The sequence below is a fragment of the Protobothrops mucrosquamatus genome, unplaced genomic scaffold (genome assembly GCF_001527695.2).
Source record: "Protobothrops mucrosquamatus isolate PMUCROS unplaced genomic scaffold, P.Mucros_1.0 scaffold766, whole genome shotgun sequence".
Lineage (NCBI taxonomy): Eukaryota > Metazoa > Chordata > Lepidosauria > Squamata > Viperidae > Protobothrops > Protobothrops mucrosquamatus.
In genome coordinates, this window is record NW_015387034.1 from 363,310 (window position 1) to 387,158 (window position 23,849).

The following is a 23,849-nucleotide window of genomic DNA, read 5'->3' on the forward strand; positions in this document are numbered from 1 at the left end:
TAAAATATATAAAACCCAAGATGGTGATAAATAAAACTATACCCCTTCCCTCCTTCTTTTCCCCACAATAACAACCCTGTGAAAAGGGCTAGGCTGAAAATGACTGGCCCAAAGTTACCCAGCAGGTTTTTCAAGCCTAGGTTGACCAGAACTCACATTTTCCTGGTTTCTAGGCCAACACCTTAACCAATACACCAAACTGGCTCTGTGTTTTGTGGGGGTGTTTTTGTGGCTTTGTGTGGCCACAGAATAGCATGTGCACCTCTTGGACCAACGGAAAATAAGCATCTTGGTTTCAGGCTTTTGTGTACTGAAGAATTTGGCTACTCTTCTATTCAGTCAAGTGTGGAAGAAAAAGATCTTTTGAAGCAATCTAAGCCTAATATTAGCTTGGGAAGCTAGGGAAAAAGAAATCTATTCATATTATTATGAACAGATTTTACATCAACTGCAGGTACTATTACTTCTTACAGATTTGATGCCCTTTTCACCCTGAAAAAAGAAGGAATGAAAAGTTAATATTTCATTCAGCACTTCCTTCTAAAAGGAAATCTAGAGCAAAAGTTAAATATATAAGGATTACAACAATACCAATTATGTTTAAAAGATGAATTTGTATTTAAACTATTACTAAACTGTTTTGTGTATATCTATACACACTGCAGCCATCTCTGCATATTCTTAGATGCAGCACAATTTGAATCTTTATCAGCAGTGGCTACATTTATTGTTGGGGAAATTTAAAGTTTTGATTGGAAGCTTAGCTATATCAAAGAAAAGAATGGTCATTATCCCTATTAAAGCTAAATTTGTGTGTATAATTGGCAAAGCATAATTCAGATTATTGGCATAGTAAGACAGATTTGTCTGAGAAGTGCATATCTGTCTAAAATTATCTAACTGGGCAGAAGAATCAATGTCAAATATAGAAGAAAAAACAGACATTAGTAACCAGGGCATGTCTATCTTTGCAATGTTTTCTATGGAAATGAAAATAGGCAAACAACAACAAAGTAATTCTAACTTCTGTTTGTGGTCTAGCAATTTAGCTGAGATGCACATGGATAAGGGTCTGAATGACTGAGTTTCATTATATGAAAAGGAAGATCTTTGCTGAGATCCTTTATTTTAATAGTAAAATCTGCTTTTCCTCTACCCAATTCCACTATATTTAGCAGACCTAATTTCTAATCTGTCCAGTAACTGACCAATATCTAAGCAGTCTGTAAATCTGTCAAAGAATGAAACAATGCAACACTGAAAATAAAAGAATACAGCAAGAAATACCACAGGAAGAATAGTAAATAAAATAACGTATATATAAGCCTTTCTACAATATTTCCTCTTAAGCATTTTAGTCCTGGAATATATAAGGAGCTGCTGATTGAAGGATTCATCCTGCCAATCTACAGGATTAAAATATATTCTCTATATAGCAGCCTTTTTCAGTAGCAGGATTATTTTTAGCAGAAACTCACATTTTGCTTTTTATCTTTTTCTTCATAGCCCTGTAGAAGAGGGATATTCTGAGTGTCTTAATTTTTGAGAACAGCATAACACAGTATAAAACTTTAAAGAAACAATATCAGGATGTTTATTATCTTATCAAATTCAGCAATTCCAAGCTACTTAACGTTTTCTTGAAGCTTTCCTATTCTCTTCACCTCCAAAATCAATGTAAATTCATCCTACTTGCTCCAACCATTGATGAAACTGGATTAATTGAAAATGATTACTCTATTTTTATTTCTTTTAGTTAAAAATTAGGTAATTTTAGACATGTGGAGAGTAGCTAGATGACTAAATAATATATCAGACCCACTCTTTTGTTATTTAAAGTTAAAGACAATGTTATGTCATAAACACTTGAAAACAAAGAAAGTCACTTACTAGACCAATGTTCACATTGACTCCTGCCTGGAAGAAGAGAAAAGTGGGTTATTCTATCTGCTTTATAAACAGAATTGCATATAAAACCAAAATGAATAGAAATATTTACAAACTTAGTGATTTATTATCCAATGTAAGACAGTAGCTATTGACTTCCTTCTTCCTGGGAAATTTTCATGCAATTTTACAATTGAAATAGAACTTCTAGAATGATAGTTCTCTAGTCTGCTCAATAAGGTAATCAAGAGCTTTTGTTCTTCTCCTCAGTTTCAGCTGGAAGTAGCTTGGTTCTCATCCATGCTTCCTGGAAGATTAGCCAATTATAATTTTTAAAAAATACAAGTTTTCACACAGTTTTCATTTGGTATCTCAAACTAGCAAGATAACATGAATAATGGCAGTATGTGATATAGTATCTGGCAATAGCTGGCACATTTAGGTTAGATAATTAGAGTGAAAGAGAAGAAGAGAAGCGAAGAAGAGAAGGAGGAATAGCCATTCAGAGTTACCAGGCTCTGAGGAAGTGGGAACAAAACCCTTCCCTTCTTGCTTTTTTCATTCAAAGCTATTGGGCTTGGAGGATCTAATTTGGATAGACATCTGTAGACAACAATATATCTGTAGATATCTGACAATAAGAGATGGGTTTGGAACTGAGATGAATTTGTTTGACTGGGAGGCTGATACACATTAAGAAATGTCTTCTGGTTGTTGTTTTTCCCAGGTGGATGCCTGCACAGGCAAGCATAATGTTAATTATCAAGGTAATTCAGATCTCTCTGAAAACAGTTTATAAAGAAGACTTCATTTCATTTCATTTCATTTCTTTCTATCTATTCATTCCTGAGCAAACAGGCAGACTGAAGTACATTGCCCAATGAAGTATCTTTAAAAATGTCTACACAGTAAAGATTCAAAGGTGAATCCACCCAGAATTGCTTTATCTTGATACAAATTTTCTCTTACCCCTAACAAGGTGACCCTTGGTCATTCAAGAAAGCATGGAGATATATAGATGTTGACTCGGCGATCTAAATAAAGCTGCCATAAGGATGACAAATCCAATTGCCTGCCTGCCAGCTGTTCTATGGATATCAAACAAAACTTTTTAGACTTGAGATCTGAGATCCTTCTAGTGGAGTTGTAAAATATTATACTGATTATACCTGAAATATTTAATGCATATATCATGTTTTCTATCAGAGAGTTATGAATCATCCAAAAACAAGTAGCTCACCACAACTGTAAGTTTCAAACAAATGCTGCCATCTTTGGGTTGAAAACCTGACGCTTTGCAATCTCGACCTACTTTTATAATCTATAATAGGAAAAAAATAACCAAGATGCATAAAAATACTGTACATTTCAAAGTTCATTTTGAACTTGATTACCCACACACATGGGTGCATCTTAACAGAAATGAAGGGCTTCTAGATTTGAGGAGGCCAATTCAAGTGCTTAGAACTAACAATTCATACCACCGTAGCAGGTACAGATTGTTTTGGGACAACCAAATTTGAAATAAACCAGATGAAAGTTAATTATTGGCTATATCACATTTTGATGTTTTATGCAGCTAAAATAGTTTATTCTCTATATGCATTTTCCCAATATATTTATCCCAAAATATATATTTTTTACAAATTTTACTATACTACAATTCATTTATCTACAGTAGAACAGTAAGAACATAACTATGGAGTCACCGGGACTCAAACTCACCCAAGGTAATCATTATTTTATTACAGGAACCATGGCTTACTGATTAAACATAATAACTTATCATCACACAACATGCCAAGCTAAAACCCAATGAACCACATTCTATCTTAGTGGTTAAAGTATGTTTCCTTTAAAGCAACCTCACAAAGTGAAGCAGCATCTTCCCACACTCCTGCCCTGATGCTGATACTACTTTCAGTGAGGCAGAGCAGCTGATTAAGGTAGATCAGTCCTACCTTAGCTGTTCATCAAGACAGTCTGCCCATCCTTTCACAGCATCAAAAGAGAGAAACTAGCCTTTCAGGAAAAGCATCTCATTAAGGTAGTTGTTTATGATATACAGTATATATATCTTTTTAATGTGCATGATTGAAATGGGCAGTATAATACACACAGGTGCACACATGCAAAGAGAGCAAAACAATTTCTTACCGATTTTCTTAGTCTATCTTGCTCTTTCTAAAAGAATAAAAAGAGAGGAAAATGATTGCTTTAGAACTAAAAATAATAATAAAGAAAACTGTAGAATTTGAAGCTCAGCAAAAAAAGACACAAGATGCTGGTGCAGAATAATAAACAGGGTATCATAATAAGGATCTTTCCAGAATTGCTTCCTATTTTGTTGGCAGACTATGCTCAAATAATCTAAAGTACACAACCACTCTGAATAACATTTTAATTTAAAAGGGAAATGTTGAACGGTATGATAACATTTGTCCACATTGCCATTTTAGGTCACTTGCCTCTGTTTTTAATGGAGCTGCTTCAGAATCCTCCAGCGCCAGAAGACAAAATAAAAGAATACCGGCCAGAAAGTACACCTTCATAGTGTCCAGATTTTAGTATTTCCACAGCAGGTTTTGGGGGTCAAGAATGACCTGTAAGATCACCCAGTTCTGAATTTCCTACTTATACCCAACACAGAGATGAAAAGGCTGTTACCTACTCTTTTCTATTGAGCTCCCTTACTGATGCCTCATTGCTTGTGAATGTCTTTGTCTACATTCTTTTCCTTATCAGTCTTGGCATGCATAGCATTTTAAGCAATATCTTTCAGAAGAATTCTAGAGGAGCTTGCTGTCTACAGCTTTATCTAAGATCATTGAATTCACCTGTAAAAGTAACTAATCCAGAAGTCTAGAAATAGATTGCATGAGTACTAATAATTGTTCCAATGTAGAATGTGTGAGGATGGAAAGAAAGTTTTTGCATTTTGCCAATGGCCACTCCTCTTGCTACCTGGTCACTTTGCCAGAAGCTGCCAATCATGAGGTTTCCTGACTCCCCCACATTATCATGCACTGAAGGCCAATAGAAACACAGAACTATCAGAAGTATTATGTCATGGAACCCATTCCAGCCCCTTTTCCTTATATAACATACAAAACATTCCCAGAAAGAATCAGAACGACTTGCTTATAAGGTCAAGTATACTTCTCTGCATTAGGATGGCTTCCACAAGGAAAGTTTTGAAATCCTTCTAAAGTCCCAGTGTTACTACATATCTAATACTTAGAAGCAACAAATTCTAAAATAATTACTAATACTAACATGCATTAAGAAATCAAATTTTAAAACAGAGATAGAAAGAGTTAAAAGCCAGAGAAGAAAGAATATATCATTCACCTGACACATGACAAATAGTCAAAATATGAATAACCTGGTAAGTTAGCCAGGTATTATGGCTCCAGAAGGTCATTTAAATGGCTTCATGAGTCATCATGTGATTAAATCAGGAAATTTCTTAACAAAAAGAATGTCCCACTCTTACAAGATTTGTGACATGAGACTTGTAGCAAAGTCTGTATAAAGATAGCATCTAGATCTTCTTTCAATAAATTCTTTTAAAATCTTGACCTATTTACTGGATTGTTCTCCTGCCATGTTTGTGGCTAAAGCATCCAGTATATATGTATACCAATTCAACTTTAAAAAATGAGAGCCATAAAATAAAGGAAGATCTGAAAAGATAATTTTTATTTGTGCTAGTTTAGTCATACATAAATAATTTTCTCCTTGTTAAGATTCAACTGGCTCACCTTTATGATTGTTGCAAAGTTCCATGGTCACCTGGCCATGATTTATGACTTTTTTTCCAGTTTTCAGCCTTTTTGGCCAGTTTCCGGCAAAAAAAGCCTATAAGGCTACAAGGATTTGCTTAATAACCATGGCGTTCACTTAATAACCACAGCATTTATTTAATGAATGTTTATTTGATGACTGCTGCAATGTCATAAAATCAAGTCTGGTTATGTGGAAGACTTATCTTATGACCATTATGACTTATGGCAGAAATTCTGGGCTCCGTTATGATCCTAAGTCAAGGACTACATGTATTCTATAACTATTGAAACTGTCTAGATTAGTTGAAAGAACAAGAAATAATGGAACATGCTTAGTATAAAGCCCTGAGCACCAGATTAACTCTTTTCAGCATTGAGGGAATCTTATACCAGCTGGGCCTTGCAAGGCCTTTCAAGACATTGGCAGTCACAGCTGCAATATTTGTAAATTTGAATGAGCATTCCTGTGAAAAGAGGATGGGGGAACTATACAATACTTGGAAGATTGCAAGTTGGCTGTTGACCACTTCTGTGTATTATTTACTGTTAATTTTGGTTGAAATGTGGGACACAAGTATGTATATGTATTATGGTAATTATATGTTCATCACATTATTAATTTACAGCAAATTGTTATTTTGCGCCTATTTATTAACCTTACCATTTTTTAATTTGATCCAAGTGATATGTTCATCACATTATTAATTTACAGTAAATTGTTATTTTGCGCCTATTTATTAACCTTACCATTTTTTAATTTGATCCAAGTGAAATTAAGGATGTACAGTAATTATTTTCTGTAGCAAATACAATTTTACCTCATGAACCACAAGAGGGAGCTAAACTTATAACAAAAACAAAAAAACAGGCAAATCACCAATTATGGCAAACTAGAACTGGAAAATTTCTTTTAAAATATGCTTCCATTTTACAGTATACACCATTGTTTGAGAAGTGAAACTTCATATTTCTTACAAATGAAACCAATGACAAATTTTGCAGAAAAGATGTAATTTCTTGCAATCTTTAACTGGGTAAACATAAACAGCCAATTTAAAGATGCCTTCTATTTATTATAGAATGCATCTTATTTTTTGAGGAGAATTTTTGCTGCTAAGTAACAAGGGTGACTTTTATCAATAGTGGTGCTCCAATGTTATGGCATTGCATTCAAGCACCTATTACTATTGATACTATTTGGAAATCTTTACTCCCCCCCCCCCGCACAGTTCTACTTCTATTTGCAGATCTTTGTAGTTGTGATTTTTCTCCAGTTCTTTCTTTTATATCCTGCTGTCTTATTCTTATTATTTGCTATCCCTGATTACTTGCTATCAGTCCCTTGGAAATGTGTATACCTTTATTTATTAGAAGAAATTGTGTACATAAATAGCATCCAGAGTCACTCCAAGAGTAAACTGGGTGTCATATATATTGAATCTATATAAATAAAAATGTAAATGTTCGTTTGTTCAAAATCTTAAATCTCCAAAAGTTCTTCACCGATTGCTTTGAAATTTTCACACAACGTTGCATTCCAATACGCGCATGTTTTTATATACCTATATTATATAGATGTCACACCTATGACAGGTAAAAACATGCTTTTTAAAAAAAACAGCACCATTTGTTGGACCTAAAAGCAACACACGCTTTTACCAGACTGAGCCACAGCAACGCGTGGCTGGGTACAGCTATAACTAAATAAAAATACATACATAGATGTTCAAGGGAGGAGATGCAGGCAATAATGTTACAGTGATGATGGGTGGGAGGAAATATGATGCGTATTGGAGATAGATTGCTGTCAGGGAATGTAGTCTTGGTGTGTTCTTGGCCTCAATGCTTGGCTCAGTACGTGGTTTCAGTAGCTCAGGCTTTTGATTGTTGCTATTAATACCAAGAAGCCCTGTTGTAATAAGGTTCCCCTACTCCAAGATCTGCTAATTGACAAGAAGTCTGACCTGGCATGTGCCCATTCAAGGTTTTAACACTAGCCACAAATCTAAGACAAGACAAGTTAGCCATTGTCATCTTGAAATCATGAAATTGTTTATGCTGTGTCTTGTAAAAACCAAAACAGAATCTATTTCCCATGAGAATTAATTCTAAAATCTTATTATTTGACATTAAAGTTGAATACTTTATTTCACCAAGTGTGATTAGACACACAAGGAATTTGTCTCTGGTACAGAAACACTCAGTGTACATGCAACACAATAGAGAGAATAATAATACCAATAAAAGGGGGAAGTAAAAAAGATAATAAGAACAATAAATAGTAATACTACAGCCACATTATACTGTATGGATTAATATACATAGACATTAGACAGCACTGCAAGAATTAGGTGTTCAGCAGAGTAATGGCACAAGGGGGAAAACTGTCCCTGTGTTGTCTTGTCATACAGTACCCTACAGTGCTGTCCTGAAAGAAGAACAGTACTATATAAGCTTGTAATAAACTTATACAAGTTTCCAATTTCATCTGGACTTAGTCTATTTACAACTTTTAAGATCAAAATCTTATTTAACTTTTTGTTATTTATTTCAGATTCTTGAAATCTTTAAGCTTAAGTTTAATTTTCTTTTGTTCAGGATTGAAGGCAAATTCATGTTCTTAAACTTGTCAATCTGAAGATCTCTAATAGCGTAAAAGTAGTTAGTGATCAATTTATAGTCATTATAATCATAAAGTCAGATTTTGAAAGTAAGAGCTGTGAACTTAAAAGTTTCTGCCATGATTGCGACCAGGACTGCTGATTCCATTGTCTCCTAAAACTCAGATCCACAGAAAACTGCTGTCCTGTGGTCTCTTTATGAGGAGCAGCCATCCAGAGGGCGATTTCCCATTCTCTCTTTATCTCAGGAGGTTCTATGGCTCTTTGCCACAGTTGTCAGCTTTATTTTTGCAGACTCGTCTTCAGTTCATCATACCTCTCATGGAAGTCAAATTAGCCATTGTCATCTGAAGATTCTGGTGGCCATTATAGATGCTGTCCCACAAATTCCTGAATATGAAACTATGTTAATATAGTTGGGCTCTAAGGATTAGTTGGGATTGCCGTTACCATACTAGCCCTTCTTCTGCATTACAGATTCCTGCTTCAGCTGCTCCATGATTTGGCCAGGTTGGCAATGAGGTTCAACAGACCTATGGAATTTAACTGCTTTAAAAGTTCTTCATAATGTTGATTGGGCTGAAATAGATTAACATGGCTATTCCTCTGAAAGCTAAAGATACTTTTGACACTTGATTCTTTCTTTGCTGGAACAAGGGACAATGTATATACAGTATATACATTGGTATATGATAAGAAGAAGAATGCATTGCTTAAAATTCTAAAATTCTGAATTTGATCCCATTCAGTTTGATTAGGTCAAACCTTTTTATGTGACAAATTATGTAAATTTCAGACCCTGAAAGGTAGCCTGATCTCTGATCTTTGGAATATCATTTCATTTTTGTGGTGCAATTTTTATGTTTTATACACCTAACTATCACTGATTAGCTGATTAGATGTCTCTGTTGGTTAATAATTTATTTCCCAGTGCCTTAAGAAAGTAGTAACTGTGTTATATGAAATATTTCATCTGCAAATTATTATTGGGTAATCAAGGACATGAGATCACTATCTCAACGAATGACCATTTTAGAATGGTGTGAACCTTAAATAAAAATTATCTAAGAGTACATAGTGACAGTAACATATATTTCAAAAGAATCTACTTTTGCAGTTCTTGCTGGATTGAATTGCTACGGATTAAAAAAATGTCAATGTTGCACGTCCTTTCTTTATAACTCTTTATAGATCAAGTTTGAAACCTAAAACTATCTATAGTATTATTTTAGAGAAAATAAGTCTCTAAGAACAGTGGACAATTTTTTTTCAAAAGTTTTTCTGCCTAAAAAACGTTTGGCGATTATGACAGACTCCTTTAAATTGAACACAAATATAATTTCAGAATGACTTTCACATAGGAATTTTGAGAATTATCAAATTAACAAGTTAACAAATGTATGTAGGAAGCATACCACAATAGTAATGGGTGGCTTCAACTATCCAGATATCAACTGGGAGACAAACTCTGCAGCAAATGGGAGATCAAACAAATTCCTAACCAACCTAGCTGACAACTTTGTCATCCAAAAGATGGAGGAGGGAACTAGACATAAAACCATACTGAACTTAATTCTTACTAATAGAGAAGAAATGATAGAGGGAGTTGAAGTTACCGGAACCTTGGGTGAAAGTGACCAGGTCATACTGGAATTTAATATAACACAAACACTAGTAATAGAAAACAATCCAATCAGGGTCTTAAACTTCAAAAGAGCTGACTTTAACAAACTCAGAGAGAATCTAGGAAAGATCCCATGGAAGAAAATCCTAAAAGGAAAAACAACCCAAGAAGCATGGGAAACCCTGAAAAATGTGATCATAAAAGCCGAGTCCAGCACAATACCACTGAAAAAGAAAAACAAGAAATTCAAGAAGAAACCAGCATGGCTGCACAAAGATCTCTCTGACAAACTGAAAGACAAAAAGGACAAATACAAAAAATGGAAACAGGGTCACATAATTAAGGCTGATTTTTAGCAGACAGCCAGAAGTCAGGAAAGCAAAGGCTCAGAACAAACAAAGTCTTGCAACAGAAATCAAGGATAATAAAAAAAAAGTTTCTTCCAAAATATTAACAACAAGAAAAAAGTCAAGGAAACTATAGGCCCACAAAAGAGAAAAGATGGCAAGGAAATAACAAGCAACATAGAGAAAGCAGAACTGTTTAACTCATACTTTGCATCAGTCTTCACACAATAAGAAACCATAGCCCAACATACCAAAAAAACCTGCAAAAGACAAAAATAAAAATAAGCAAGAAAATGGTAAGAGAACACCTATCTGACCTTGACAAATATAAATCACCAGGACCCGACAGATTACATCCCACAGTACTGAAGGATCTGGCAGATGTTATCTCAGAATCATTGCACAATATCTTTAAAAAATCCTGGAGCACCAGGGAAATACCTGAGGACTGGAAAAGGGCTGATGTGGTTCCCATCTTCAAGAAAAGGGAAAAAAACGGATGCAGGAAACTACAGACCAATCAGTCTAACATCAATACCTGAGAAGATCCTGGAAAAGATAATCAAAAAGCAGATCTGTGAACAGCTAGAAACAAAGTTATAACCAGTAGCCAGCATAGGTTTGTCAAAAACAGATCATGCCAAACCAATCTTATTTCATTCTTCGATAAAGTGACTAACCTAATAGACCAGCGAAATACTGTGGACGTAGTATACTTAGACTTCAGTAAGGCATTTGATAAGGTAGACCATAACCTATTCCTTGGTAAGGTACAAAAAGGTGGAATAGACAACATCACCACCAGATGGATCTGTAGCTGGCTGGCAAATCATACTCATTAGTAGTCCTCAATGGCACTATATCCACATGGAGAGAAGAAAGCAGTGGGGTGACACAAGGTTCCATCTTAGGCCCAGTACTCTTTAATATCTTCATAAATGACTTAGATGAGGGAATTGAAGGGGAACTCACCAAATTTGCAGATGACACCAAGCTGGCAGGAGAAGCCAACGCCCCAGGAGACAAGCTCAGAATCCCAAAAGATCTTGACAAACTTGAACAATGGGCCCTGTCCAACAAAATGAATTTGAATGTGGAGAAAAGCAAAGTCTTACACTTAGGCAGGAAAAATCAAAGGTACAAGTACAGATTGGGTGAGACCTGGCTTAAAAACAGTGACTGTGAGAGGGACCTTGAAGTCTTAGTGGATGATCACTTAACAATGAGCCAGAAATGTGCAGCAGCAGCCAAAAAAGCTAATACAATCCTAGGTTGTATAAACAGAGGCATAGAATCAAGATCACACAAAGTATTAGTACCACTTTATAAAACCGTAGTAAGACCACACCTGGAATACTGCAGCCAATTTTGATCACATGTCACAAAAAAGATGTTGAGATTTTGGAAAAAACTCAGAGAAGAACAACTAAGATGATCAAAAGCCTGGAGACTAAAACATACGAAGAATGGCTGCAGGACATGGGTTTGGCTAGTCTAAAGAAAAGAATAGGGGAGACATGATAGCAGTGTTCTAATATTTGAGGGGCTGCCACAAAGATGAGGGGGTCATGTTATTTACAAAGCACCAGAGGGAAGGACGAGAAACAATGGTTGGAAACTGATCAAAGAGAGAAGCAACCTAGAATTAAGGAGAAATTTCCTGACAGTGAGGACAATCAAGCAGTGGAGCAGCTTGTCTCCAGAAATCATTCATATATATATGTCAAATAAACTTTAATGACTATAATGTATTTAATTGCATAATGTTTCTGACATGCTGCATGAATTCAAAAGGGCTAAAACTGTTTTGCTCATGATTTTTATCTGTATTCAGTGTCCGATGCATCTTGCTGCAGTGTCAACAATAATCAGCCAATACTGATGGAATCCAGTTGCCCTGATTTACAAACCTCCCAGATTAAGGGGACTAACCCATCACTGTCAACCCTGGGCCATCAAGATTTTAATAGTCATCATACTGACATCATACAACATCATACTGACATCATACAACATCATACTGACATCATACAACAATAATGAGAATGGGGAAATATTAGCAAACTGGACAGAGCAAAATGAGCTTCACCTAACTTCTGATGCCAAAGATTTGAAAACCTTCTGTTCTGCAAGGTGGCAAAATGAAACAAACCCAGATCTAGTAACCAGTGATAGAATTCAGCTAGTTCGCACCAGTTCGGTAGAACTGGTAGCTAATTTTTTGTTGCCCAGGCCCAGAATGGACTTCCGGAAGCGGCATCCACACAGAGAACCAGTTGTTCACATATTTGAATACCACCACTGCTAGTAACCATAGTGTTATGGTTCCGATAGACAGAGACAAATAAAGCTGAACTCCGAGGCTTGCAAATTTCTCAAAGAACATGTTTACTGATACAAAGTATTGGCACTTCAAAAGTGAAACCAAGTCTGAAGAGATGCATAACAATTCCCCAATACAAAGTTAAAAAATCCCACCCCTAAGGCTATGCAAGCAACTATGTTTCCCCACACAGCTTGTTTTCATGAAACGCCCAGCCCGCTGTTTTGGGAGCAGCTGATGACCATGGTTCCCATAGGAGAAAGTCCGAGAGAGAAAGAGTCTGTTTTGTCTAGCGCAAAACCTGGCAACCCCCCTCCCTCTGTGCTATGTGTCAACTAGAAATGAGAAGGAAAAAATGGCTGCAGCCATGCTCATTCTAAATTTGACACATAGACAACCCCCCCCCCCCCACTATACAAGGAAAATCCAACTGAGATTCTTGAATACTCAACATAGAACGGTCATATTTAATTCTAGGACTACAATTACTTCTCATAAGATCAACCCAGATACCATAATATATCTTATGGGTACAGAAAAGAATACACTCCTTTTTGGAACCACACCACAGAAAATGTATATAATGAATACCGAAGAAATACAATGCTCCATTAACAACAAGCATAAAGAAATACGGATAGAAATAACTGAAAAACTTCACCCATAGATGCTGGAAAGTGTAGTCCTTATTATGAAAACTGGGAGCAGCTATTATGAAAACTGGGAGCAATTCTTACTCAGAAAACCCAAATATCATCATCTCAGATAGCTTTATACATAAAGAATCATGCAGAAAATATTTCTTTAGATCCACACTTTGAAAAAGAGATAAAACAACAAACAAGTAAATTAAATGAACAAATTATAGAAAACTCACTTCTTTCTTTGACATTCTCAGAAAATGAGAATAAAAACCCTCAAAGTATGGAAGGCTACTGGGCCTGATGAGATGTTCCCAGAGTTTATTAAATATTTAGGACCAAATGCTAGATGATGGCTACAATAATTTTATCTAGATGCTTTGAACACTGGAAAAATCCCCAGTCAATTCAAGATATCCCAAAACCTTGCCATCCTAGAACCCGGAAAACCACCTGATGATCCAGCAAGCTACCATCCTATAGCTTTGTTCTAGCATTTGCTATAAACCTCTGGAACAATTACTTTATAACAGAATATACCAACTTGTTGATAGAGTTGTCCCTTCTTTCCAGGCTGGGTTCCACACCAAGAGAAGCTGCTGCAAACAATTTTTGGCTCTTACTTCATTTATCGAAGCTCTTTACAAAAAGGACTAAAAGCTCTGTGGTTTTTATTGATCTGACTGCAGTGTATGACACATTGTGGCTTGATGGTTTGATGATCAACCTGAAGAAAATTATTCCATGTCTTAAAATAACAAGACTTCTGGAGAACATGTTAAAAAAAACAACCAACACTTTAAGATCACTGTAGGAAGCATCACTAATAAATTCTTTTCCATTAAGAAAGGCTTGCCACAAGGATCAGTTCTATCCCCACTCCGATTTAATCTATGTATTAGAGATTTACCAGAAACCAACTCTGAAAATTTTTGTTATGCTGATGAGATGCATAGCTATTCAAACCAAATATTTTGAGGAAGGAAAGAGGAAGTAAGATTGTAAGCACAGTCATTGTTTAACAAAAATGCCAGTTCCAATTGTGGTCACCAAATGAGGTCTACAAATAATAATAATAATAATAATAATAATAATAATAATAATAATAATAATAATAATAATAATAATAATAATAATAATAATAATAAAGTTGGACGGGACCTTGGAGGTCATCTAGTCCAACCCCCTGCTCAGGCAGGAAACCCTATACCATTTCAGACAAATGGCTATCCAATCTCTTCTTAAAAACTTCCAGTGTTGAAGCATTCATCACTTCTGGAGGCAGGTTGTTCCACTGGTTAATTGTTCTAACTGTCAGGAAGTTTCTCCTTAGTTCTAGGTTGCTTCTCTCCTTGATTAGTTTCCATCCGTTGCTTCTTGTCCTGCCTTCAGGCGCCTTGGAAAATAGCTTGACTCCCTCTTCTTTGTGGCAGCCCCTGAGATATTGGAACACTGCTATCATGTCCCCCNAGCAAGGTACCCCCTATACTATACCTGTACATTTGGTTTTTCTTGCCTAAATGTAGAACCTTACTTTTTTCACCATTGAATTTCATTTTGTTAGATAGCGCCCAGTGTTCAAGTCTGTCCAGATCCTCCTGTATCCTAAGCCTGTCTTCTGGAGTGTTGGCTATTCCTGCCAGCTTAGTGTCGTCTGCAAATTTGATGATTTCCCCATCTATCCCCTCGTCCAAATCGTTGATGAAGATGTTGAAGAGCATTGGGCCCAGAACAGAGCCCTGGGGCACCCCACTACACACTTCCCTCCATGTAGATGTGGTTCCATTGAGGACCACACACTGAGTACAGCCGGTCAGCCAGCTACGGATCCATCTGGTGGTGATGCTGTCTAACCCACATTTTTCTATCTTATCAAGTAGTAGGTTGTGATCTACTTTATCAAATGCCTTACTGAAGTCCAAGTAAATTATATCCACAGCATTCCTCTGATCCACTAATTTTGTCACTTGGTCAAAGAATGCAATAAGATTTGTCTGGCATGTTCTGTTTTTGACAAATCCATGTTGGCTTTTAGTAATGACTTTGTTTGCCTCTAGGTGTTCGCTGATTCATTGTTTGATTATCTTTTCCAGAATCTTCCCAAGTATTGAGGTCAGGCTGATAGGTCTGTAATTTCCTGGGTCCATCTTTTTCCCTTTTTTGAAGATGGGAACTACATCAGCTCTTTTCCAGTCCTCTGGTAGTTCCCCTGTGCTCCAGGATCTTTGAAAAATATAGTTCAATGGTTCTGAGATCACATCTGCCAGTTCCTTGAGAACCCTGGGGTGTAATCTATCTGGTCCTGGTGATTTGAACTCATCTAGGCTGGAGAGGTGCTCACTTACCGTTTTCTTGCTTATCTTAACTTGCGTTTCTATTCTGTTTTTTATGGCACTATTTTTGGTAGGTTGGTCTGTTTTTTCCTTTGTGTAAAGACAGATGCAAAAAACAAGTTAAATAATTCTGCTTTCTCCCTGTTGCTTGTCATCTTCTTGCCAGTTTCCCCCACTAATGGACCAATCATTTCCTTCACTTTTTTCTTGTTTTTTACATGTTGAAAGAAGCTTTTTTTTTGTTATTTTTGACTTTGGTCGCAAGCCTTAGTTCATTTTGAGCCTTGGCTTTCCTCACTTCATCTTTGCAGGCTCGGGCTATTTGCTGATATTTACTACAGGACATGGTTTGATATGCTATCTATTTTACCTACATTCTAAAGCATTTTAAAAAGATTTGTGTTAAAACATGCTGGCTGAGGAATTCTGAGTGTTGAAGTCCACAAATCTTAAAAATGCCGAGGCTGGAGACCCCTAAATTATTGCTTCCCTTTCATTCTATTGTCTGCATTTTATTCTCCAGGAGACTTTCTTAGTGCTCTAGATGAACACTTTCAAGTGAATGGAGGACTGTTGGTTTGTTTGAACCAGTCATAAAATTACATGCTGATAAAATACACAATTGCAAAATCATTACAAATTATTGATATTCTCTCCAGGAGTGGCATTGACAATTCTGGCCATGACAATAGTTGTATCAAGAGACTTTGCAGAAAAAAATGTCCTTCATTTATATCATGATCCCAAACTGCTTATCTAACATAGTTGATTGCTACATAGTGAAGACCTTATCTTATCTGTGATAAGTTGTGAATTGTAACTGAAAGGTACCTAAGTCCAGTCAGAAAATTTGAACAGACATCTGAACAGCCTTGGGTGATACATTTATGTAGCCTAAATATAGTCACCAGCCTTCATCTCAGATTTGTGGAGTAATGTTAAATTTGCAGCAATAACAGGGAATTAAGAGGAATTAGAGCCTCTATTCCCACTCTTCTCCAACTGTCTACATAGATATTGTTGTTTGCATTTCTTAGGTTCTAGCTCCAAAAATTCTTGAAATATGATTCTTCAAACAAGATGCTCAGCTATTCCACTGCTGTTTAAAATATTAGATAATAGATCTATGAAATAGGATTATTATGTTGTTATTATGAAATCAGTCTTAAGGTAGGAGGTGGAGGTGCTTATGAAAACATATGTTCGTGCAAAGAGTACATTGTTTCTCAGCTCCGTTTGATTGGCTTTCTACATTAAAATCACTTTCTGCCTTAGACCTATCTCCTACATTTCAGAACAGAAAAGTAAGCCTCACGTGATTAGAGTTAAAGGAAATTATAATCAATTGTTTCCAGAGTACATTGTCTCCCATTTTTTATATATCTTTAGCTTACTCAATGGAGCAGCTTCCAAAGAGAACATATGTTTAAAAGGAAATGAAGAGTTGCCCTTGCTTGAGCAGATATCAGGAATAAAAAGCATGACAAAATGTAACAGTATAGTAGGGTTGCTGCTTAAAATAAGTGTTGCTTCATTTAAACAGAGCACCACTTTTATTTTCATTTTTTCTCGTTACCAGTAATCATCTAAGGTTTTTTTTCTGTTGTCCATCCTATTCAGAGGGAAAAAGAGAACTTAGTAATCACAACTCTACCAAAGAATAGAGGCAATATTTTTAAGAGATATAATTAAATATAATAGATTTATACTAATTATATTGAACACATTGTAGTGATTTAATCGTATAGGGTCACCTGACTAATTGTACTTTAGTCAGCCACATCAGTGTATGAATTGCTTTCAAGATAAGTAAAGATATAAATCCTTCAGAAAGCTTTACTCTAGACTGGATAGGAAACCTTCTTCAGTTCTACATTTTTTTGTAATAGCTAACAACCATGGCATTTGATGGCACCTGGAAAGTAGAGAAGAGTGAAAACTATGAAAAGTTCATGGAAATAATGGGTAAGATCTGCATTTCCTTGATTCTTAAGAAAAACAAATTGTTGATGCAATTCAAGACATTTGCTGGAATTCTTCTTTATTGTCCACTATTAATCACTGGACTTTCATTCTATTTTTTTTTAAATTCTCTTTCCCTCAAAACTTACTGGTAAACCTACATATTTGCAGGTTTGTATATTTCTTTCTGTAATGAACAGAAATGTTAACAAATGTTTGTTTCTTCATGACTACGGAAGGGCTTAAACCAAAGTCCACAAGGCATCCTTCTTGTCTTTTTCTATGTTGACTCTTCAAATCTTGGAGATTTGATTTTCCTGCTTCCAAATATATCGAATTCTAATCCCTACTTTCTTGTACAAGTTGACTCTATAAGAGTTTGCTTTCTTTCTTTTTCTCTATATTTAATTTATAGTCATTCTGCTGTTATAGGTCAGAAGTCATTGCTGACTTCTACTTTCTCAAAAACTAGCTTCCTCAAACTCTTAGGATCTGGCTTCCTAAGACTCTCAGAATCTAACCTCAGTGGCTTTGGTTTCTACAAAATCTAATCTTAAAAAAATCTTGTGATCTCTTAAAGATCAACTGCACCCAGGAATCATTGTCAAAAAGTTTAGGATTCTGGCAACAGTAGACCATAAAATTAAACAATGAAAGCATTAGCTTATTTACTGAGTTTCAATAATAAATTCCTGCTCACATACCATCTCACAGCCAGCCTGGGTAGATTCTGCCCTGGTACCTGGGGAAGACGATATGCAGCAGATGGAGATCAGAGTCCAAAGTCTTCCAGCAAGATTTTTTATTCCATCCTCTATTTGTAACATTCTCTTTACTGTTGTCTCAAATATAATTTCACAGATTCTCCTCTAGGTCCATATTTCCTTTTTTAATGGAATTAATTATTATTTATTTTCATATATGCTATTTTCCATTCTAGAAGATTCTAGAATGATTGGTTTTCTACGGTTACTAAATAGTATTTGTGTTCCCTGCAGTTGCACTAATTTCAAGTTTACCCTTGGTACTTGCCTTAGGCTTTTTATTACAAAAGTAGACTAAATATGCAATTTTAATTAATTCTGCATCCAGAGCTTCCTCTTCTCCTTTTTTATAATGACATTATTTTCCAGTTCAGAAGTATGAGGTCATGTATAGTTAGCTGATCTGAGCAATTTGACCTTTGACAACAATCTGGCTTCTCTTTAGACAAAAAGGATCTGACAATTGTTTAGTGGGGGTTGAACTTATGTGCTTACACATATATTGCACATATATTATTTGACTTGGGGTTAGTCTGCTTTGTGAACTCAGCCACTGGGAGATATGGAAAAGAGAACATTAGTAGTCTGAGATGTACATCATGTATAATTCCACATTGACTAAACAACCCTAAGAAACCATAAGCAGATCCTGGTAAACTGGTTGTATTTGCCCTTGAAACCAAAACCTAGACAAACAAAAATGACAGAGGACAGACTCAAATTGTCCAACTCTAGCCACTGTATTTAGATAATTTATCTAAAAATAAGTATTTAAAAATAAAATCTGTCTGCTTTGCAACTGACTTACATTCATCTTAACTTTCATAGGTATTAATTTAGTGAAGAGGAAACTTGGAGCCCATGACAACCTGAAACTCACAATCAAACAAGAGGGAAATAAATTCACCATTCAAGAAAACAGCAATTTCCGCAACATAGAGATAGTGTTCACTTTGGGAGTGAATTTTGACTACAGTTTAGCTGATGGAACTGAACTCAATGTAAGAAAACTTTTTTTTCTTAGAATCATAGAGTTTTGCTGTTGATGTGGGATACTATAACCCACCTCAGGACAAATATTCCCAGTTTCTTCAACCTTTTCTCACAGGAGTTGGTTTCTGATCCCCACACCCACTTTAGTTATAACCAGCTACAAATATGTTCAACCACCTCAAAAATCTTCCTTCCTCTCTCTTTCCCCTCCTTCCTTTTATGCATGCTGTGTACTGTAGGGGAGCTGGGACTTGCAAGGAACCCAATTGATAGGCGCATTCAACCGGAAAGATAACGGAAAGAAACTTGACGCACTGCGGGAAATTGTAGGCGATGAAATGATTCAGGTAAATATATCATAAATATTTTTATATACAGTAATCAACAATAGAAAATCATATTTTCTTAATAAGGAACTGAAAAGATATAACAAAAAAATGTTATTAAGTATTAACTTGCAGTTATAAGAAATTGTTGAGAAGCTAGTTATGAGGCTGAAGCAAAAAAGAAAGAAAAGAAAATCAGATTACAACCTAAGAAAACAATCTCTTCTAAAATTCAAAACATGAAAAAACATTTTTAAAATGTTTGATAATATATTAATCATAAGTGGGGCCTTGCCATGAACCCTGGCCACATGTAGTGCTCCTTGCAGGATTCCATTTCACAATTTGATTTTGCCTATGTTTGCTTTTTCCAATAGTCTTATCTCTGCCTGCTTGCTAATATGTGCCCTGCTGCAATAAACAGTTTCTGGATCCAGCCATAAATGCTTCTTGGGTTTTATTGTAGCTCAGCGTAGGAATGAATTTCTTAACTTCTGACACAATTTAATTAATTATTCAACAATTATTGATTTTAATATATTTATGTCACCTTAAAAAGGGCTGGTTTCTGGAATATAGACTGAAACTATTCCTGGGAAAATAAGCACTGTAAATCCAGAAAAATATTGCTGGTATTGTGACCTGTTTTATTTATTATTATTTTTTAAAAATATTTTCAGACTTACACCTACGAAGGAGTAGTAGCCAAAAGATTCTTCAAGAAAGCATAAACAACTATTGCTGAAGACTGGAAACCAATGGAAGACCGCTTGTGTATTCTTTACAACATTTTCTTAACCAAATACAAAGTAGCAAAGTACTAATATTCACTTAAGATGTATTTATCTTTATGTACCATGACTACTTAGCTAAATGTTGTTGCTGAGTACAAATCTAAAATTTGCTTTTTATAAATGGAAAAAATAAACCTTATTTCTATTCTATATTCTAAAAGACACTGTCTTTCATTGTTGTTGTGACTTAAGTCTGGATAATCACTTATTTAACTGAATATTTAACATAAATTATCACTCCTTTATAAAACACTTATAAAATTACTAGTCTGATCCAAATACCATACAAATATGTTAATTTTTTCAAATTCACCTACTTCTATTTTTTTTAATTTGGCACATTCCCTCATTAGTTTTTATTTTTGTGATTTCTTAAAAATGTTAACACAACTATTTTTTTATGTACATTTTGATAGAACAAATTTTGTACACACCTTCTCATACACTTTCTCAAAATGTCACCTAATGTAATGTATCCTAATTTCTGTCCTGTGTTCTTTCTTCACCTTGATTTGGTACTGAAAAACTAACAAAACACAAATTTCTATTTAAGAAGAAATTTATGGTTCAAGAAGTCCAAATTTAAAAATTATAGAACACTTTAAAATACAACTATAAGAAACTCTACGTTATCTGTATTAAAATTAATTTGGCTTTAAAATGAAGAACAAACTTCAGATTCCATTGAGATAAGTCAATCAATCATGGTCTAAGTCAGCAGTTCTCAACCTATGGGTCGCGACCCCATTTGGGGTCGATCGACCATTTCACGGGGGTCGCCAAGCAAGGCTGTCCGCCATTTTTCCCCCCTTTTCTGGCGGGTGCCTTACCTCCCTTGAGCTGGGCCAGCTGGTGGTCGGCCTGCTCCGTCTCTGCCTCTTGCCAGCTACGCCTCGGCTGGCGTAGGGGGCGGAACCACGCATGTGCGGCGCTCCCGGGCAGGGAAAGTCCTCGACGTACGACCGGTTGGGTAGTCCTCGACTTACGACCGGTTTAGTCCTCGACTTACGACCGGTTGGGGGTCGCGGCATTAAAAAGGTTGAGAACCACTGGTCTAAGTACTCATTCTTTAAAAAAAAGACAATATTCACATTTATGGCCTCAGCTTTTATGGAAGTATATGCAATTGGTTTATTTCAGTTAATCTGCTCACAAAGTGCTTTTAAAAATGATTCCTATTATGTGTCTGTGAACAATGAAAAGTTCCTGGGCTCCAACAGTTGAACAAGTTTCCTTTATTTTATTTTTCTAAAAAAAAAACATTTTACTGGAGCATCTATTAATACACAGATCTAACTCAACAGTATGTAACCAAGTCTATTGCCCCCATATTATTTAACAAATAATATTCAAATTAGAAAATAGAGATTCAATGTCACGTGATTTTCAGTATTTGCCAATGCAAATCCTAATACAAATGATTAGGAGAATTTCAGCTGGGGTCTCCTTGTTCAAGAACTCTTGATTATTTGCTGTTATATTAGTGTCAACTTTTAATGATCACATAGTTAGACCTTCTATAGGATTACAGGTAGTCCTCAACTCATTGGTGACTGTTCAAAGTCACCAGCATTGAAAATATTGACTTATGATCATTTTTCACACTTAACAACTGTTGCATTGTCATGTGACCAAAATTCGGAAGCTTGGATTTATTTATAACGGTTCCAGCATCCAGAGGTTATGTGATCACAAGCATAGTCAATGGAGAAGCCAGATACACTTACAACCATGTTACTAACTTAACAGCTGTGGTGATTCACTTGACAACTGTGGCAAGAAAAATTGTAAATTGGGGCAAAATTCACTTAACATCTCTCTTGTTTAGCAAAGGAAATTTTGGGCTCAATCGCATGTCAAGGACTATCTATATTCTCAACTTGGTCTTTTAGATCTTTTCACTCTACTGCTGCTTTAGCTGAGTCTACCACTTGCGACTGGCTATCCTGTTCTTTTCTTCCACTTTTCCCAACATTAGTGACTTGTCGAAGAATCTCAAAACATTTTTCATAAATGAGTTAAAATACTTTCATTCCAAAAATACATGTAAAACTGTTCATATCGTTAAAAAACAAATCTTAAGGGAAATTGATTATTTTATCTTACTAAAAAGTATGCATCAATTATATCTAATATATTTTAAAAATATATTAAATTATGTATTTTGTTTGGACTAAAAAAGTGTCAATCAGGTTTCAGGCCAGGATAACAGTATAGAAACAGCATTGGTTCCACTTGGTGATGACCTTAGCTCAGGGGTCTGCAACCTTAAACACTCAAAGAGCCACTTGGATCCGTTTCCCAGAGAAAACACTGGAAGCCGCAAAACTTGTGCACGCATGCGCGTGTGCACAAGGGGAGTAGCTTGATTGAAGAGTTTAATTAAAAAGAAATAGAGGCTGCTGTGCATGAGTTCTCTCTCTCTCTCTCTCCCTCTTTCCTCTCCCTCTCTCCCTTTCTCTTTCCTCTCCTTTTTTCTCTCCCTTCCTTTCTCTCCCTCTCCTCCCTTTCTTTCCTCTCCCTCTCTCTTTCTCTCTCCCTTCCTTTCCTTTTTTCTCCTCTCCCTTTTTCTTTCTCCCTCTCCCTCTCTTTTTCCTCTTTCTCTCCCTCTTTCTCTCTCCCTCTCTCTTTCTCTCTCTCTCCCTCTCTCCGATCTTCTGCTCACCTGGCAAGCTGGCTTCAACATGTTCTCCAACAAGCTGGCACATATTCTTATTGGGCTGGCTCTCTCCTCTCCTTCCTGCTTCCTGCAGAGACGCAGCCAAGACATGACCCCCGCCCAATAAGCTGTCAGCTCGTCGGAGGTGAGGCCACTCTCTTTTTTACACACACACACACACACACACACACACACACAGAGAGAGAGAGAGAGAGAGAGAGAGAGAGAGAGACAGAGAAGGGAAGGGAAGCGCAAGTGCCTGTCTCTGTCTCTGCAAATGGCAGAGGAGGCTGGGAGCCGCAGGGGAAGGCTCAAAGAGCTGCATGCAGCTCCGGAGCCGCAGGTTGCCGACCCGTGCCTTAGCTGGAAATAGAATGATGGTAGTATACTCATTTTTTAAAAAAAATATTTTATTAATTTTCTAATTTTACAATCATAAGTACTTAATAAACAACATGTTGTCTGGGTCCATTGGTAATTCAGTGGTACATATTAACTTTCTCAATCTAGTTCCAATACTACACCATCCAGTGCTTCCTTGGTCCTCTCTTCTTCTGGTGGTATGCAATTTCCACACTGGGCAAATAAAATTCTTGTTGCTGTTAATACATATACAATTAAATATAGACATCTTCATCACATTTTTCTAGTATTATACATAATATCGATAGTATCAGTTTATAATATCTTTTCTAGCCAAAACATATCTCAATTGCATTTGCACTTAACATCCATTTGCTCAATCAATATCCTGTTTTTCCCTCTTTTTAAATTTTTTAATTTCCCC

The 23,849-nt window shown here is 36.0% G+C and overlaps 1 protein-coding gene across 1 annotated transcript; it reads left to right on the forward strand.

Annotated features, from left to right (window-relative positions):
* Positions 1–17,462: 17,462 nt before the first annotated feature.
* FABP2 (fatty acid binding protein 2) lies at positions 17,463–20,340 on the forward strand. Its single transcript, XM_015818585.1, has 4 exons — positions 17,463–17,529; positions 19,119–19,291; positions 19,523–19,630; positions 20,290–20,340. The coding sequence occupies exons 1-4, from the start codon at positions 17,463–17,465 to the stop codon at positions 20,338–20,340; spliced, it is 399 nt and encodes a 132-aa protein (XP_015674071.1).
* The last annotated feature ends 3,509 nt before the right edge of the window (positions 20,341–23,849 follow it).

Coding starts and splice junctions, on each gene's coding strand:
- FABP2 (XM_015818585.1), top strand. CDS start 17,463: ATGGCATTTGATGGCACCTGGAAAGTAGAGAAGAGTGAAAACTATGAA. Junction 17,530..19,118: donor AAAGTTCATGGAAATAATGG/GTAAGATCTGCA, acceptor TAACTTTCATAG/GTATTAATTTAGTGAAGAGG. Junction 19,631..20,289: donor TAGGCGATGAAATGATTCAG/GTAAATATATCA, acceptor AAATATTTTCAG/ACTTACACCTACGAAGGAGT.